At 40.3% G+C, this 17,703-nt stretch overlaps 1 protein-coding gene across 2 annotated transcripts in view; it reads left to right on the top strand.

Moving 5' to 3' along the window:
* The window catches only part of Bltp3b (bridge-like lipid transfer protein family member 3B), a 71,123-nt gene that overhangs the window by 19,921 nt on the left and 33,499 nt on the right, over positions 1–17,703 (top strand). For both annotated transcript variants that reach the window (XM_048418702.3, XM_048418703.3), the window contains 6 exons: positions 7,058–7,220; positions 8,668–8,706; positions 10,421–10,512; positions 12,798–12,987; positions 14,197–14,337; positions 15,985–16,155. In XM_048418702.3, coding sequence (XP_048274659.3) covers positions 7,058–7,220; positions 8,668–8,706; positions 10,421–10,512; positions 12,798–12,987; positions 14,197–14,337; positions 15,985–16,155 — 796 coding nt within the window. The remainder of the gene's footprint in view (positions 1–7,057; positions 7,221–8,667; positions 8,707–10,420; positions 10,513–12,797; positions 12,988–14,196; positions 14,338–15,984; positions 16,156–17,703) is intronic.

The following is a 17,703-nucleotide window of genomic DNA, read 5'->3' as shown; positions in this document are numbered from 1 at the left end:
TCTTATATAGTGATACTTTATTGTAATGTTTTTCCCATATTCACAAAGGGAAACACACAATATACACTTAATGAAAGTTTACCTTTCCTCTTTCAGTCTCACATAAATATGGATGAAAAACCTTTTTCTTGTAGCATGATATTAAGTGGTTGGTATACATTTGTGTTTAAATGCAATATATAAAAAATAAGTCAAATGTATGGATAATAGAAATATATAGCTTAGACTATATAATGGCTATTAGTATAAGAAACTGGCTGTCATATAACTGAATGCGACCGTTGTCTGTGAGTCTCCATCTATTAAGAACAGTTTAAAGAATGAGCAATATTAGTGTCTTCAAGCTTAGCTTCAGAGCTCAGCTGTTTTAAAGTCCCTTTGGGCAGTCGGGAATTCCTGACATTCTCTAGTTCAGACTGCATTGGTAGCAGACATATAGTCAGTTAAGACTAGGAGTTCTTAACTGACGTCTGTCTATACTGGATGTTTGTATAGACCTACCTTTAAGTCATGCTGACCATCAGTCCAGTTTATTTTACGTTCTACAGTGAGCAAATGGAGCATCAGAGAGGCGACCCAGTTGTGGCTGAACTAGGGCTCACACCTCTTTCTGTTGCACTGAAGCTCTTGCATAACTTCACCCTTTATTATGAACCAAATTGAGAACAGAATTTGCTGCGAATTACATATATTTTGATCCTTTCCCTACTTCACCTTTTGTCAGACTTTTCTTTTTATGTTCTGTTGAAGTTTTTGTCTTTATGAGAGCTATAAATACCCCTTCCAGAACACTTAAACATACTGAGAAGTATGAAAATGGAGAGCTAAGCACACCCTTCCCACTCTAGGTTATTAGAGTGCACACACACATGCACATACACAAACTGATTTTTCTGGGGCTAGGAAGATGACTCAGTAGTTGAGATTACTGGCTGCTCTTCCAGAGAACCTGGGTTTGATTCCCAACACCCACATGGTGGCTCACAATCACCAGGGGCTCTGACAACCTCCCCAGATCTCCATGAACACCAGGCAAACATATGGTACTCATACATGCAGATAAAATACCCATAGAAAATAGTAAAAGAAAACAAAAAACCCAAAAAACTACACTTAAAATGATTTCCGGAGACAGTTCGGCCTGACAAAAAACATGTACAGAGAGTAAACATTCAGATGTGCTGGTGACTCACATGCAAACATCGGCCAGAGACCAGTCAGTGAGAAACTCTGAAAGTTTAGTATATGGCATTTTAAAAAAGATTTTTATTTATTTATCATGTATGCAATGTTCTGCCTGCGTGTATGTCTGCAGGCCAGAAGAGGGCACCAGATCTCATTACAGATGGTTGTGAGCCACCCTGTGGTTGCAGGGAATCTGACTCAGGATCTTTGGAAAAGCAGCCAGTGCTCTTAACTGCTGAGCCATCTCTCCAGCCTATGTATGAAAAATTCAACAATATGGATCTGAACGTGTAGCTCAGTTGCTATTGGTCTAGTGCTTGCCTAGCTTGTGTGAAGCCCTGGACCCCATGCCGTATAAACTGGACCTACTGATGCTTCCTGTAATCCTAGCACTCAGGAGGATTAGAAGTTAAGGTCATGATTAGCTACATAAGAGATTTGAGACCAGTCTGCACTACATGAGATGGTCTCAAAAAAAATTAAGTTTACAAGTTTTATAAATTGAGAACGTGTTATAGTCTAGAAAAGTGCACTATAAAATAAGTGTCAGGAAGCTATTTCTTGGAGGTATTTGCTCTTCCTGTCCAAGGGGAAACATTTTTGTGTTCCAAAGTGTGAAAAAAGACCTCTTTGAGTGTGGCAGCGGAAGAGCCTTTACCAGCCATCTCTAGGAGGCAGAGCTCTCTGTTGACTTCCTGGTCCCTTAAAGACCTGGCATTTCCTCACTCACCTTTGTAAACACAACTAGGAGAACTGATAACAGGTTCAGTGTGTCCGCTCCTATGTTGAGGTCTTTGATCCATTTGGAGTTGAGTCTTGCGCGAGGTGATAAGTGTGGCTCTTTCTTCTACGTGCAGACATCCAGTTTGACCAGCACCCTTAGTTGAAGATTTTTTTTCCCAGTGTGGATTTCTGGCTTCTTTATCATCGTTAAAGCTCAGGAACCAGAGTGCCTGTGTTCAGTTCCTGGCCCTAGCCCTGTGTAAGCCTGTGAGCATGGTATTTAACATTTTAAAAATAAGATACTCATTATTTTATATGTATTGACTTTTGCCTACATGTGTGCCTGTGCACCATGTGCATGCCAGGTGCTCAGTGAGGCCAGAAAAGTGCATTGGCTTTGGAGGTACAGGTGTTGTGAATTTCCTTGTGGGTACTGGGCATTGAACTAGGGTTCTCTGGAAGAGCAACATCAAGCCATCTTTCCAGCCCATTATTTAACATCCTAATGACTCAGTTTCTCCAGTTAAAATTGCATTTATTTATTTACTTACTGTGTCCATGCATGTATATGTGCTATAGAGTGAGTGCGGAGGGGAGAGGACAACTTGCAGAGTTTGGCTCTCACCTTCCACCATGTGGGTTCCAGAAACTGAAGGCAGGTTCTCAGGCTTGGTGCTGAATGCCTTCACCTGCTGATCCCTCTTGCCAGCCCAGTTTCCCCACTTTTAGGATGAAGGCTGTAATTATACACACTTCAGAGGGTTATTAGCTGAGATGAAGTCTATAAAGTTTTTCAAAACAGTCCTTGACGGAAGTGTCAACTTCTGATAACAGCCTGCCATTGTTACAATACAAACAGTCCGGAAATATTCAGGAAAGAACGGCTGTCCACTTGGAGAAGTCGGGAGTGTTTCTGAGTTCCGTTTGACCTGGATATATTAGCTGGTAGTCTGTCCCTGTGTTTGAGAACCTGACACCGGCTACATGGGAAGTATTTAGATCACAGTTTTGAAGGCTCAGGGTCCACATGGCTCAGGCTTGATCCCTGGCTGTATCATCAGGTGCAAATGGCAGATAGCAATGGCAGGAGAATATATTGGGAACAGACATGTGATTATATCTTGAACCAGGAGCAAGAGAGACGGGGAGTGAGAAAAGACAGACCAGAGCCCTATCATCCCTAGGGACCTAAGAACCAGTCACAGGGTCGTAGGTCAGAGGCCTGACTCAGCCATCATTCCAGGAATTAAAGGGAAAAAACAGCAGTGGAAAGGTGGGGCAGGGATGGGATCAGTGCGACCATCAGGTAAGACAAGAGGTCAAGCATTCAGGAAGAACTGGCTCAGGAGTGAGAGGGAGGCATGGATTAAGGAGTCTGTCATGCTATGGTCTGGCTGGGCTTCATCTCAGGTCTGGATTTTCCAGGTTCTAGAGAAGTCAATAGAGATTGTCACCCCCATTTGGTGGGGGTGGGGTGGGGGTGAAGGTAGAGGGAGAGAGGCAGTCTTACCATGAAGTGGTCTGCCGAAAAATCTGTCCCTGAGTTCTGAGGTGATTGCAAGTTATGAGCAAAGACCAGAAGCATCTAGATGCTGCGCCAGGACAGTAGAACCTGGGATAAAAACTCACCTTTGAATACCCTTTCTTTTCTTTTTTTCTTGGTGCCCTTAATCTGGAAGTGAGTTGAGATAGGATAAGTATATTTAGAGCTAATCAACCTTGTATTACCAGTTTTTATGCAGAGACTCCATAAATGATTAATTTGCCTGTGTGTGTCAAGCAGGAATCTCATCTGAAATTCAAAGACAGAGACAGAGACAGATGTAAAACGAGGGACCTGTTTTTAGCTGTCCATTGTGACATTTGCAGGCACGCGCGCGCGCGTGTGTGTATGTGCGCGCACATGCATCTAATAAAGCAACTCTAAGTCATTGTGATGCTCCTATTAGGCCCTACCTTTTTTGGCAGGGTTTCTCTGTGTAGCCCTGACTGTCCTGGAATTCACTCTGTAGACCATACTGGCCTCGAACTCACAGAAATCCACCTGCCTCTTCTTCCAGAGTGCTGAGATTAAAGATTAAAGGCGTGTGTTACCACTGCCCAGTGTAGGTCCCACCTCTTTAATGTCTTGGTATTACATCAAGCCTTTAGGCACAGGGTTCTTTGGGGAACACCCACCATCCAGACTACAGCACAATACCATGATAGAGAAGCAGGAATTTGCTTGGAGTTAGACATTTGGGGACTTTGAGATGGCAGATATGGAAATAAGAATGGTAGCCTAGCAGTGGTGGGAACAAGTCTTTAACCACCTTTAATTCTAGCACTCGGGAAAAGAGACAGACAGATCTCCGTGAGTTGGATGCCTGGTTTATAGAGTGAGGTTCCAGGACAGCTAGCTAGGGCTACACAGGGAAATCCTACCTGAAAAAATACAAACAAGCAAAGAAAGGAAGGAAGGAAGGAAGGAAGGAAGGAAGGAAGGAAGGAAGGAAGGAAGGAAAGAAAGAAGGAAGGAAGGATTGTGTTCTTAGAAGCTGCTGTTGGCCAGTCTGGCAAAGCTACTCCAAAGGACAAGATGCACTTAGATGTGTATGATGAGCAGGTTTCCTTCCTCATCACAGTGCTGGTTGTTCTTGAGACTAAGTGCTAAATTCTGAATGTGACATGTAACACGTTTATGATGGTGATTAGTGATTTTGGTCTCTGTGAACTTTGACCTCATTGGTGCTGACAAGCAAATCCTAGGTGTCAGGACCATGGCCCAGGAACACAGAGTCAGAGCACCCCAAATACCGTGCTGCAACATGCTACAATTTCCTGAAGCTTTTATAGTAAAAAGAAAAGCAAAGAAAACCATGAATCAAGACAAATTAAATACATTGGAGACACTAGGCAGGCGGATTACAGTCAGGTGGAGGAAATCTCTGCTGCAGGCCCCAGACAATGTCTGATGACATGCTTAGTCTTTGGCTTGCTGAAATCTAGTGGTCTCTTTGTACGTTCCCACAGACCTACCTGATAGAGAGTGCTAAGTGAAGCGCAGAGGTGTGCCTTGAATGGATGTGTAGGAGACTTAGCGAGCCCGAGGTAATTTTGCTCCCAGCGGTGCCATTCCAGGCCTCCACAGTCACAGGCTTTAAAAACATTTCTTTATTCTTATTGCGTATGATGCATGGGTAAGAGGCACACTCGAGCCACTGTGAAGATGTGAAAGTCGGAGGACAGTGTTGTGGAGTCCTCGCCTGCCTCCTGTGTGGGGTCCAGTGACTGAACCCAAGTCATCAGGCTTGGTGGGACGTGCCCTTAGCTACTGAGCCATCTTGCAGGCCTAGTAATTCACTTTTAAAGCATAACCGGGTAAAATTAGAAATTTTCATTTGGGATAGGGGCTTGTTTTCAGGTTTCAGTAATGTACCTCAAAGTATTGGAAAATACATTTGCAGTTTACTACTACTATTATTATTGTTTGTGATATTAAGCATGTAAATTCAAGTTTCTCATTCTGTCTGGCACACAGGCTAAAATCTTTTAAAAATATTTTAGAGTCTAGAGCAGTGGTTCTCAACCTGTGGGTTGTGACTCCTTTGGAGGTTGCATATCTGATATCCTGCATATCAGATATTTATATTATGATTCATAAAAGTAACAAAATTAAAGTTATGAAGTAGTAATGAAAAGAATTTTATGGTTGGAGGTGATCACCACAACATGAGGAACTGTATTGAAGGGTCACAGCATTAGGAAGGTTGAAAACCATTTCTCTAGGAAGATGGTTTAGCTGCTAAGAGTCCTTGTTCCTCTTCCTAAAGACACTAGATCAGTTTCTAGCATCCATACTGGGCAGCACACAACTGTCTGTAACTCCAGCTAGAAAGGATCTGATGCCTTTTTCTTGACTCGGCCGGCACATGCGCATGTACACACACACACACCCACACACAAAGACATATATTTTTTTTTAAAAAGACTTTATTTAATTTCTATTTGTACATGTGTGTATGTGATGTAGGTGCTGGGGTCTGAACCCACTCCTCCTGATAGAGCAGTATGTGTTCTTAGTCACCAAGCCGTTATCCTTTCTCTCTTCTGCGGAAACTCTTGTAACACGTTCACTGTTAAATGAATTTGTTTCTAATTAAAAAATACTGAGAAAATGCTTTGTTGAATTATCTCAAGCAGTATGTTTATGTTAAAAAGCAGAGATGAAATTAAAAATGAAAATAGAAAAGGTCTTTAAGATAGCCCCTAATAGATGCCTCCTTAGAAAAAACTTGATTGTAAAGCTACATTGGACAAATCAAGCATCGAGCTACATCCCCAGCCCTTAATACTTCAGAAATCTTTAAAGACTGCTTCTTTTTCTTCTTAGAAAAAAAGATGGTAGAGAGTCTTAATTACAGTTCAAGGTTTATTGTCCTTTATGATTTCTAGCAGTCATGAAAGTATTTTATATTTCAGTTGTCCGAATTCCCGGAGCTAAGCCTATAGAGAGGTAACTCAGAGCCTAAATAATTGAGCTTTAAAAACTTACCCAGAGGACACCAAAATCAACTTCTAGATGGAACTGTGTAATTTACTTCCTCAGAAACTTTAAAAAACACTATGTATGTGCCAGAATTTATTTCTGAAATAGATTGGGTTGTGTTCTAATGCTGGGAGTAGCCAGGTGATCCTAAGAAGAGTATCATGTGTGCCCTTTGGCCGCCGTTCTTTGGATGCGGACTGGCATCTGCTGCCATGTCAGCTGCTGTTAGAGCCCCCCTGATTCCCTTACCTTCTTGTGCCTTGGTTAATAGCACAGTATGGTCTCTCCTCTGTGACGGAGTCTACAGTGAACAAAACGTGGCAGGGAATGGGTCTTAGAGTGCCTGGAAAATGGCGGTGTATCCTTGCTGCATTTCCGTCCAGTTTGACAGGAAGTGAGAACCAGACTTCAGTCCGTGCCCTGAGTTGTAGACTCAATATTAGAGCGCTATGGCTTTGAGAGTTCAAAACAACAGCGACAGACAGTGGGTATGGATAAAGTAAATCCCGTCACTGTGGTCTTCTGGGGGTTAGTTTTGCCATCCCATTTTAATGTTCTGTCTTGGCTACTCTTGGTACAAACACTGACACTAGAATAAATGTAGCTTTTGTTCTCTTTCAGATTTACCAAAAACTTATCTCCTGACAAGATCAACCTAAGCACCCTGAAAGGAGAAGGCGAGCTGAAGAACCTGGAGCTGGACGAGGAGGTGCTCCAGAACATGCTGGATCTGCCCACGTGGCTGGCCATCAACAAAGTGTTTTGTAACAAAGCATCTATCAGGGTAAGGCTTGGGTGTCCCAGGAGACTTCTCATACTGTTAGTCTTTGTTTCTTCTCTGTCCTTTAAACTAAGTTCTCAGCTTCAGGTCCTTCCATTAGAAGCATTTTATATCTGCAGCTTACATAGAAAATACCTGCATAAAAAAATCCCCCCCCCCAGAAAATAGCTGCATAAATGACTGTCCATTCCCTATGTATGTATTAATAACTTAAATTTACATTTTGTTTTAAACTATTTTATTGAAAATTTTTTTTGATGTGTGGACCTCAGATCAACATTATTATTTTTATTCATTTATTTTTGCTTTTGTTTTTTTAAATTTTTAATTAATTAATTAATTAAAAATTTCCACCTCCTCACATCCTCCCATTTCCCTCCCGCTCCCCCTCCCCCTCACTCTTCAGTCCTAAGAGAACTCAGGGTGCCCTGCCTTGTGGGAAGTTCAAGGCCCGCCCCCTCCATTCTAGGAAGGTGTGCATCCAAACAGACTAGTCTCCCAAAAAGTCAGTACATACAGTAGAATCAAAATCCAATGCCATTATCATTGACTTCTCAGTCCGCCCTCATTGTCAGCCACATTCAGAAAGTCTGGTTTGATCACATGCTCGTTCAGACCCAGTCCAGCTGGCCTTGGTGAGCTCCCACTAGATCACTGATGAATATCTTGAATATCACCATAGAACCTTCATCTGGCGAGGGATGGAGACAGAGACAGAGACCCACATTGGAGCACTGAACTGAGCTCCCAAAGTCCAGATGAAGAGCAGAAGGAGGGGGAATATAAAAAAGGAAGGCAGAACCACGAGGGGTGCGTCCACCCATGGAGACTGTGGAACTGATCTATTTTATTCAAATTTTAATCAAATTAATTTGTTATAAATTAGCTACTTCACTTTGGCATGTATTCAGTGATAGTTTACCCCTTCCCTTAGGATTTATTGTTGATTGCAATGATTTAAATTTATAGTACTTTATTTTAAAGATAAGAATTGTCGTTTATTACTGTAGACGTCATGCTATCGTGCTATTTTAGAGTTTTATCCCTTTCATGTGTGACTGGATGTATTTGAACATTGTCTCTTTGTTGTTGTTGGCATTTTCCACCAATAAATTTGTTTTGAATAGCTGCAAAAATACTGACTGGAATTCTAAACTTAAACAAATTAATAAACAGAACAATGATTATGCTTTGCTGAGGATTCTTAAATTGTCTAATTAAAATGCATTTTAAGGACTGTTCAAAACTTGCAAATTATCTTCTTTAGATAATTTAAATGATTTTCTTATGTGACAAAGATACCTTGATTTCAATAGTATGAATAATTTGTAGTCTGAGAGAGATGTATAATGTAACTTGCTGCCTGTTTTTTATATACAGAGATGTCTGTTGAATAGTATTTCATATTAATTTTTAATAATTAATTTTAAAGAAAAAATTTTATTTGTAGATTCCATGGACAAAACTGAAAACACATCCCATCTGTTTGGTGAGTAGAGAAACTGTCTCAAAATAATCATTTGCACATGTAAATTAGTTGTTATATAAATATTAATATTTTGTTTCTTGAACTTTCCATTTATTAGCTTTTGCTTTATTTTTATTGGGCTTATTTTTTTCTGCTATTATATGGGAAGCTTGAACTTTAGGAGGCATTTTAAACTTTATTTCTAGAACCTTATATCTAGTTGACATATTGCATCTTTTAATTCTTCACTGCCATATTTTAGAACTACTTCAATAACTTTTGACCCAGACTTTCTGTGTTTTTGCTCTCCTTGGTCTAATAAGTTTAGTTATATGTTCTGCAATGTTCTTCACTTTTTAAAGAAAATCGAATAAAATAGATCATTTAAGCCTTTTTAAAGATAGTTTCTTCATTGATTCTTTGGGAATTTCGTATCATGCATCCTAATTCCGCTTGCCTCCCAGTCTCCCTATATCCTCCTCTTAACCCTGCAGTGCCCCCTCAAAAAAAAAAGAAAGTTAAAAAAATTGAACCAAAGGAAAACAAAGCAAACAACAAAAACAAGAAAACAAAACAAAAAGACTTCTTTGCTTTTCCATTTTTCTCGCCTCTCTGACACTTCTATATTCGTCCTCATGGCATTGGGAGCGAGTAGACCCTTTTGTCCAGTCAGCTTTACTAGCAAATGTTCATTGCACCAAGTCTTATTTTATTATTTGTGTGTGCGCACGCAGCATAAGTGCCATGGCAGGCATGTGAAAGTTAAGGGCAACTTGCAGGAGCTGGTTCTCTCCTTCCACCCTGTGTTCCAGCTAGGGAGCTCAGGCTGTCCACCTTTGGCGGCACACGTCTCAACTGTGCCTTCTCACTGGCCCTGGATTCGTTACTGATGGAGTCATTCATTCTGTAATTTTGCAGTGGTGTTCTAGACTGAACTCATGTACTTGAACATTCCATAAATATTCTTTATAATAAGAGAGAAAACCTGTTTTCTCTTTTTTCTTTTTATTTTTTATTATTTATTTTTTTTGAGATAGGGTTTCTCTGTGTAGCCCTGGCTGTTCTGGAACTCACTCTGTAGACCAGGCTGGCCTCGAACTCATGGAGATCCACCTGCTCTACCTCCTGAGTGCTGGGATAAAAGGTGTGTGCCGTTACCACCTGACTGAAATCACTTTTTTCTTGATCTGAAGAAATTTATATTTTAACAGAAGTTGACTGAACAAATACACAATAAAATAAGATGATTTTAAATAGTGGTAAATGCTATATTTAAAATGGAAAGTGAAAGAAGTAATGGATTTGTAGATAGATACACTCCCTGTTAAAGGCATTGCATTTATCTTCAAGAAAAAATATTTGGAAAATATAATTTTCCTCTTATGGGAGTGTTTCTCTCACTCATTTCATAATTTTCTTAGTTTATGTCTTATATCTCCTGTCTCAAGATAAGACTTTTTGATGTAGTTCAGTCCCATTCATTAATATATGATTTATCAGTTATGCGATGCTACAAATAGGATTGGAGATTATGCTTCCATTAAATCTAGTGACTTCATCAGTTAATGGCTGCTTCTGTATCTTCTCCCCCAAACTCATAAAATGCGCATGTAACCTTTTCCACCAGAAGACCAGCGCCTCAGCGAAAGACCGTTTGCTCTGGTTCTAAATAAATGAAAGAGAAAATATACTTCATACTTTCACATAAATGTCTAATTATTTAATTTTTTGTTAGACTCTAGATAAAGTCATAATGGAAATGAGTACGTGTGAAGAGCCACGAGCCCCTAATGGTCCATCACCAATTGCAACTGCTTCAGGACAGAGGTAAAGCATGTCCTCCGCTCTGTGTGGTTCTCACAGGGTGTTCCTTCCTGTGGCAGTGGCCCTCTTATCTGCAGCAGCAGGACAGCAGGAATATAGAATCCTTTCACCTCAGATGCACTCTGCCCCGACCACCTCTTTCTTACAGTCCCCACGTTTAGATAGTGCAGATTATTTTGGATTAATCATCTCTCTGGATTATCATATTGTTAAATAGTGCTGAGTAGCCAAGGGCAGTGCAGGAGAGCTTAGGTGTTCTGTAAATCAGATACTCTCTTAATTCTTTACTACTGGAGATCACTGTGGTTTCATTTGCCACTTATTCAGCTAACTGTGACTAGTGACAGTCTAAAAATACTAGATGGAAAATTCTGGAAATAAACAATTCATAAGCTTGAAAATCTATGCCTTTATGAGTGTCATGAAAAATTGAAATTTAGCTGGGATGTTAATCATTTTGTCCAGCGTATTCATGCTGTGTAGGCAGTTAGTCCTTCAGCCCTGCCTGGGTCCTCTGATCATCTGCTGGGTGTCAGGGCTGATTTCAAGTACCCTTTACGTCAAGGTGCTCACAAAAATCACAGTGGGTAAGCTGTTTGCTTTATTTTATCTCCTCACACAGGCCTCTTGTTTTTTACATTATTACAAGAAGGGTGTGTTTAGCGTGAGATGTTTTGAGCTGGGGATGTAGCTCAGTAGATGGAGTATTTATTTAGCATGTTCAAAGCCCTGGATTTATGCAACATTACATACAATAAATGTGGTTGCATATGACTGGAATCCTGGCCCTCAGGAAGCAGAGGCAGAAAGACTTCAAGGTCATCCTTGGCTACCTATTTGAGATCATGTTTCAACAACAAAACTATCTTAAGAACGTTCTTACTCTCATAACTTTTATTACCGTGTATTGTTATATTTACTCTTTTATTATTAGTTACTGTTATTCTCTTGTGTCTACCTTATAGATTAAATGTTATTATAGGTATGTGTGTCTAGGAAGAATAGTATATACAGTTAGGTAATGTCTGTGATTTCGGGCAACCATTAGGGTCTTGGAATATTAATATTTCTCAGCATCTCATTTTCTATGCATCAATGAACTTTTGTCGTTCCTGTAAGTTAAATGTGTGGGAGGCAGAAGTAGGTCGATCTCTATGAGTTTGAGGCCAGAATGGTTTACAGAGCTAATTCCAGGACAGCCAGGACTACACAGAGAAATCCTGTCTCTAAAAACCAAAAAAATCTAAAACTAAAACCAAAACAAAAAGTTAAATGATGTAAATTATATCCATTTATAATTTGGATATACTATATCCAAATTATTGGATATACTATAAAATTTATACCTGGATATGGTGGTACACCCTGTAATACCAGCACTTGGGAGGCAGAGGCAGGTAGATCTCTGTGCATTTGAGGCCAGCCTGGTCTACGAAGTGAATACCAGGGCAGCCAGGGCTTGAAAAACTAAAAAAACAGGAAGGAAAGAAGGAAGGAAGGAAGGAAGGAAGGAAGAAAGGAAGGAAGGAAAGAAAAAAGATAGTAGCAACTTTATTGAAAAGTTGAAATAGATTTTTAAGAATTACTTGTTTATGGGTCTGGAGAGGTGGCCCAGGAATTAGAGGTACTTGCTGCACTGCAGAGGATTCAGATTTGATTGCCAGCACCCAAAATGGCCAAGCACAACCTTCTGAAACTCCTGTTCCACCATCCTCTTCTGGCCTCTGCGTACTTACATATGCATGCAAAATACTCATATGCATAAATTAAAAATAATTCTTCTTTAGGAGCTGGTGAACTGGCTTAACAGATGAGGGCTCCAGGGAACCAGCTCAGACTGATGTGTTGTTTCCTGTGTGTCTGTATGATATCATCTGTCCAGTGCTGAGATGACGGAGAGCTTTGTTCTTTGGCTGTAAAGCTTAGTCTTGGACTTGAAAGGAATAATGACAGGGAAAACAGCTGTCATGGTAACTTTAAAATTTCTCCTCTATCTAGAAACCTTTGAGAATTTTTTATACTATGGGTTAAGTTTTATGTAGAATAATTGGTTTTTAGATTGTTTAGAGTCAGAGAGAATTGGAGAAAAGTTAGAAACACTTTAAAATTATTGAAAAAGGGAAAGGAAAGTAGGAAAATATATAGTAAGATTGATTTCTTTTGCATTTTTTACTTTGGAAACATGTGGGTTAGATATTAGGGTATTGTATATGTGGAGTTGTGTGAAAGTACCTGCAATTATTTTTAGTGTTTTTTTTTCTTTATTTTGTTTTTGCTTTGTTTTCCAGTGAATATGGCTTTGCTGAAAAAGTTGTTGAGGGAATTACTGTTTCTGTCAATTCTATTGTCATCAAGATTGGAGCAAAAGCCTTCAACGCCTCCTTTGAGCTTTCTCAGCTCCGAATCTACAGTGTCAATGCACACTGGGAGCGTTCAGACTTGAGGGCCACTCGCGTTCAGGATCCACAGCGGGGAGAGGTAGAGGCTTTTTTTCGTAATGAATAAATAATCAGAGACATTTAAAAGAATTACATCAGTGGCCAGCAAGATGGCTCAGTGAATGCAGGTATTTGCTGCTGAGTTTGATAAAATAAATTGTATCCTTGTAACCCACTGGGTGGAAGGAGAGAGCTGTCTCCTGCTGAGGTGCATGGGTGCGCACACACATGTACACATAAAGACACACACACACACACACACACACACACACACACACACATCTATTTAAATAATAACTGGAGGGATGGCTTAGCAGCTAATGCTTGATGCTGTTGCATAGACCCGAGCTTGGTTCCCAGAACCTGCGCTGGGAGACTCACAGCCCTGTAACTCCAGTTCCAGGGGGATCTGACTCCCTTTTCTGACTTCTCTAGGCACATACACATATGGTACACATGCATACATGCATACACTTAGATGTGTGTGCAGACACCCACACACACACAAACACACACACACAACCACGCACACACACACGCAGACACTAAAATAAAATAATTGCATCTGTGGTTGCCCGGAACTACATTCTAGTGGATTTTCTCTTCCAGACTTACAAGTATGCTTTTCTTTTAACCTAAATAATTTAATTATAAAATGTTGGTGTTTTAATGTGTTACTATATACATCTTTCACCTTATGGAAGTAATGAGTCCTACTTTTTAATTAAATCTTGTGTTGGCGTGTGCATGTGTATACGGGTGTGTGTGTGTGTGTGTGCATGTATGTCTGCCTGTGTTTGCATGTGTGTGTATCTATGCCTGTGTATATTTATCTTTGTGTGTGCATGCATGCACGAATGCACGCATACCCCACGGCATGCATGTGGAGGTCAGTGAACAACTTTGTGGAGTCACATACCTTGTATTTATGTGGGTTTCAGGGATCAAACTCAGGTCAGCACGTCACAGTAAGCGCCTTTCGCTGCCTTTACTTTTATTCAGCCACTCCTTTAGTCATGATTCTAGCGGTCCTTGTTTATGTTGTTTGCTAAATAGAGTACCAAGAGTCTTAATAGAAGAGTATAATTCTGAATGTATGTTGTTGAATTCGATGACGTGTAAAAGCAGTATGACGAGTATTTTTAGAATGTCACAAAAATTGCGAAGGTTCCTTTTTTATTTGCTTTCATAAACATTCACTTTCTCATTTTGCATGAGTGTGTGCTCCTAATCTCTGTTTTCTCCTTAGGTGCTGACATTTAAAGAAATAAATTGGCAGATGATTCGAATTGAAGCAGATGCCACCCAAAGTTCACATCTGGAAATTATGTGCGCTCCTGTCCGGTTAATAACTAACCAGTCAAAAATCAGAGTCACGCTTAAAAGAAGAGTAAGTGCAGTTGTTTTGGTCCCTGTGTTAGTGTTAAAACAGGCAGGCGTGTCAGGGGCACTGACACTGTGAGCAGTGTTGGCAGGTGGAGGGATAAGCTCGTATAGTTACAGCACCCTCATCCCATAGTTGAGTATTTAAGTGCTCCAAGGTTTGTATTCTTAACAAATTAAATGGATTTTTATTAATTTTTAAAAATCATTTGTTTATTTTTATTTTATGTGCATTGGTGTTTTGCCTGCATGTAAGTCTCTGTGAGGGTGTCAGATTTTAGAGTTACAGACAGCTGTGAGCTGCAATGTGGGTGCTGGGAATTGAATCTAGGTCCTCTGGAAGAGCAGCCAGTGCTCTTCACCACTTAACCATCTCTCCAGCATCTATATTCCTTCCTTCCTTCCTTCCTTCCTTCCTTCCTTCCTTCCTTCCTTCCTTCCTTCCTTCCTTCCTTCCTTCCTTCCTTCCTCCTTCCTTCCTTCCCACTCTCCTTCCCTCTTTCCCTCCTCCCTCCCTCCCTCCCTCCCTCCCTCCCTCCCTCCCTCCCTTCCATTCAATATTTGTTGAATGTTCACTGTCTTACAGTTCCATTGCACAGCCTGGAGTGTAACTTGTGGTAGAATGCCTACTTTGCGTGAATAATGCCCTGAGCTCAATCCTCAAATGCCATCAGGAAAACAGAGAAGAATTTGAGGAGAAAGAAGGAATTTCTCTTACTCAGTTTTGTTCAACAATGGTTGTTAGTATTGATAGCCAACTCTTTAACTGTTAGTAAGTTTTTAAGATTTTGCTTAAAATCTTAAAATCATGGGGCAAATGTGGCAGCACACACCTTTAGACCAACACTTGGAAGGCAGAGTTCCAGTTTCAGTCACGTTGAGACCCTGTTTCAAACAGACAATAAAAGATGTTGCCGGTACTTACATAAATGAAGAAACTAGCATTAAGAGTATCGGAGCTTGAGAGTCCACTGGGATTGGTGATGAAATTTAATGAAGAGGTGACAGTTTGAACAAGAGGCCTGGTGAGAGACCCCGCTGCCTGCTGTGTGCTTTTTGTCAATGGTGTATTGGCATGTGTAACTGTGGGAAGTCTGGAAGGGAATCTTCTCTGAGCTTAACAGATTCCCTGAAATGCGAAGTGTGGGGGAAATGACTTTTGGTAGTTGATGAATTGTAATTCCGCTTTCTGAGGTAGGACGAGTTCAGTTAATAGAAGTGATGAGGATCTGTCAGCTGCACATAGAAATTGCATACATGTCATGTAATTTGTCCTTTGGGGACTTGTTGGTCTTCTTAGCACTATCATTCTAGCTTTGGGAAATAGTTCTTCTCTCTTAAAGGAACTCCATAAATATTTGTTACATTTTCAGTATTCCTTATCTCGTGGGAAGAGGAACGTATGGCATGCTATGTGTGGAGGTCAGGATGATTTAGGAATCTCTTTTCACCATGTGGGTTCTGAGGTTTGAACTCAGGTCATTAGGCTTTGCAAGTGACTGCCTGCTGAGCTATCTTGAAGGCTTAAATACTTAATTAAATTAAGACAGTATTCATATCCTCATTAATGCTATTAAAAAGCTTCATGCTTTTAATAAATAAGTGTGTTTTAAGTTTTATTCTTGGATTAATTTTTCAATCATTTTTATTACAGTTAAAGGACTGCAATGTCATTGCAACAAAGTTAGTTCTAATACTGGATGATTTGTTATGGGTTTTAACGGATTCCCAGTTGAAGGCTATGGTGCAGTATGCAAAGTCTCTTAGTGAAGCAATAGAAAAGTCAACAGAACAAAGGAAGAGTATGGCTCCTGAACCTGCACAGGTATGCTACAAATTCACAGAAAAAAAAGACAATATGTAACTTAGTTTAAACAGATTGGTGAATTGGTATTTTCTTCATATGATATTGTATCACCCAAACCAAGTTTCTTCTTTATCTAAATTGTTACAGTGTAATGTTATACATGATATTACTGTGTGTCTAGTGCTTGTTTCATTTAGAGCTCTTTGCGCAGAGTATAGAATAATTGGCAGTGTAGAAGTATTTGATGGCATAATGCTTGTGTGTGCATGCCCATGTGAGCATGGAGGACACAGGAGTTTATTGAGACTTGCTTCATCTCCCTGCACCTTATTTCCTTACAATTCTCTCTCTCACCGAACTTGCTGCTAGAATGACAGCCAGCCCCAGTAATCCTCTCTCTTCTCCCAGTGCTGGGGTTGTGGTTGGGAGTGTTCCACTTTTTTCGTGAGTACTGTGTTTTAGGAAGCCACTTGTTCATTTCCTGGCCACCCAGACTCTTGAAATAACCACACAGAAACTATATTAAATTATTACTTGGCCTATTAGCTCTAACTTCTTATTGGCTAGCTTTCACATCTTAATTTAACCCATTTCCTGTATTTTATATTTTACCGTGTCTTACCAGCAAGGTTCCAGTGTGTCTGTCTCCGGTGGGTCTATGTTGCCATTGAGCAAATTCTAGCAATCCACACACAAACCCCATTTAAATGCTCGGTCTCCTGAAAGAGCCAGAGTTTGTGCTGTCAGCTTGGCTCAGAAAGGTGCCATTTTAAAACCACGTGACTTTTTTTTTCTGCTACTACTGAATCAGGAAAACCACTCTTAGGGGTGCTGCCAGCTGAAAAAAACAAGTGTGGCTGAACTTTTTGTGTATCTAGAGTTCCTTTTCAAGCTTTCTTAGGTTTTATGTGGATATAGTCAACCACGTTGGAGCACCAATTTGTAGTAGGAGGCTGCTTGGTCATTTCTTGGCAGCCCAGACTCCCGAAATAACCACTCAGAAACTATATTAATTAAATCACTGCTTGGCCTATTAGCTCTAACTTCTCATTGGCTAATTCTTATATCTGAATTTAACCCATTTCCAGTATTTTATATTTTATCACGAGGCTTGTGGCCTACCAGCAAGGCTGCTGCATGTCTGTCTCCTTCGGCTCCATGGCTTCTCCCTGAATCTGCCTCTTTTCACCCAGCATTCAGCTTAGTTTTCCCTGCCTACCTGTATTCTACACTGTGTAGGCCCAAGACAGTTTCTTGATTAACCAATGGTATTCACAGCATACAGAGGGACCTCCCACATTAACACTGGAGACGTAAACTCAAATCTTCGTGCTCGTATAGTAAGTGCCCTCGTGCACCAGTCATCTCCTAGCCCAATGATCCTTTTCAAGGAAACATTTGAATTTTTTGAGGTAGAGGGAAATAGAAATAAAACCTGGGTATAATAAGAGAAGGCATTAAAGGTTGGCTACATAGATAGCTAGAAGTGTTTGGAGACACTAAAGTTGAAAACAGAACTCCTGTTAGAATTCTCTGATGGCCAGGGGTGGATTGGGGATAGGAAAT

Source organism: Myodes glareolus, chromosome 26 (genome assembly GCF_982192425.1).
Source record: "Myodes glareolus chromosome 26, mMyoGla1.1, whole genome shotgun sequence".
In the NCBI taxonomy this organism is placed as follows: Eukaryota; Metazoa; Chordata; class Mammalia; order Rodentia; family Cricetidae; genus Myodes; species Myodes glareolus.
Note: the sequence above shows the minus strand (reverse complement) of the source record. Positions and strands in the feature narration are given on the sequence as shown.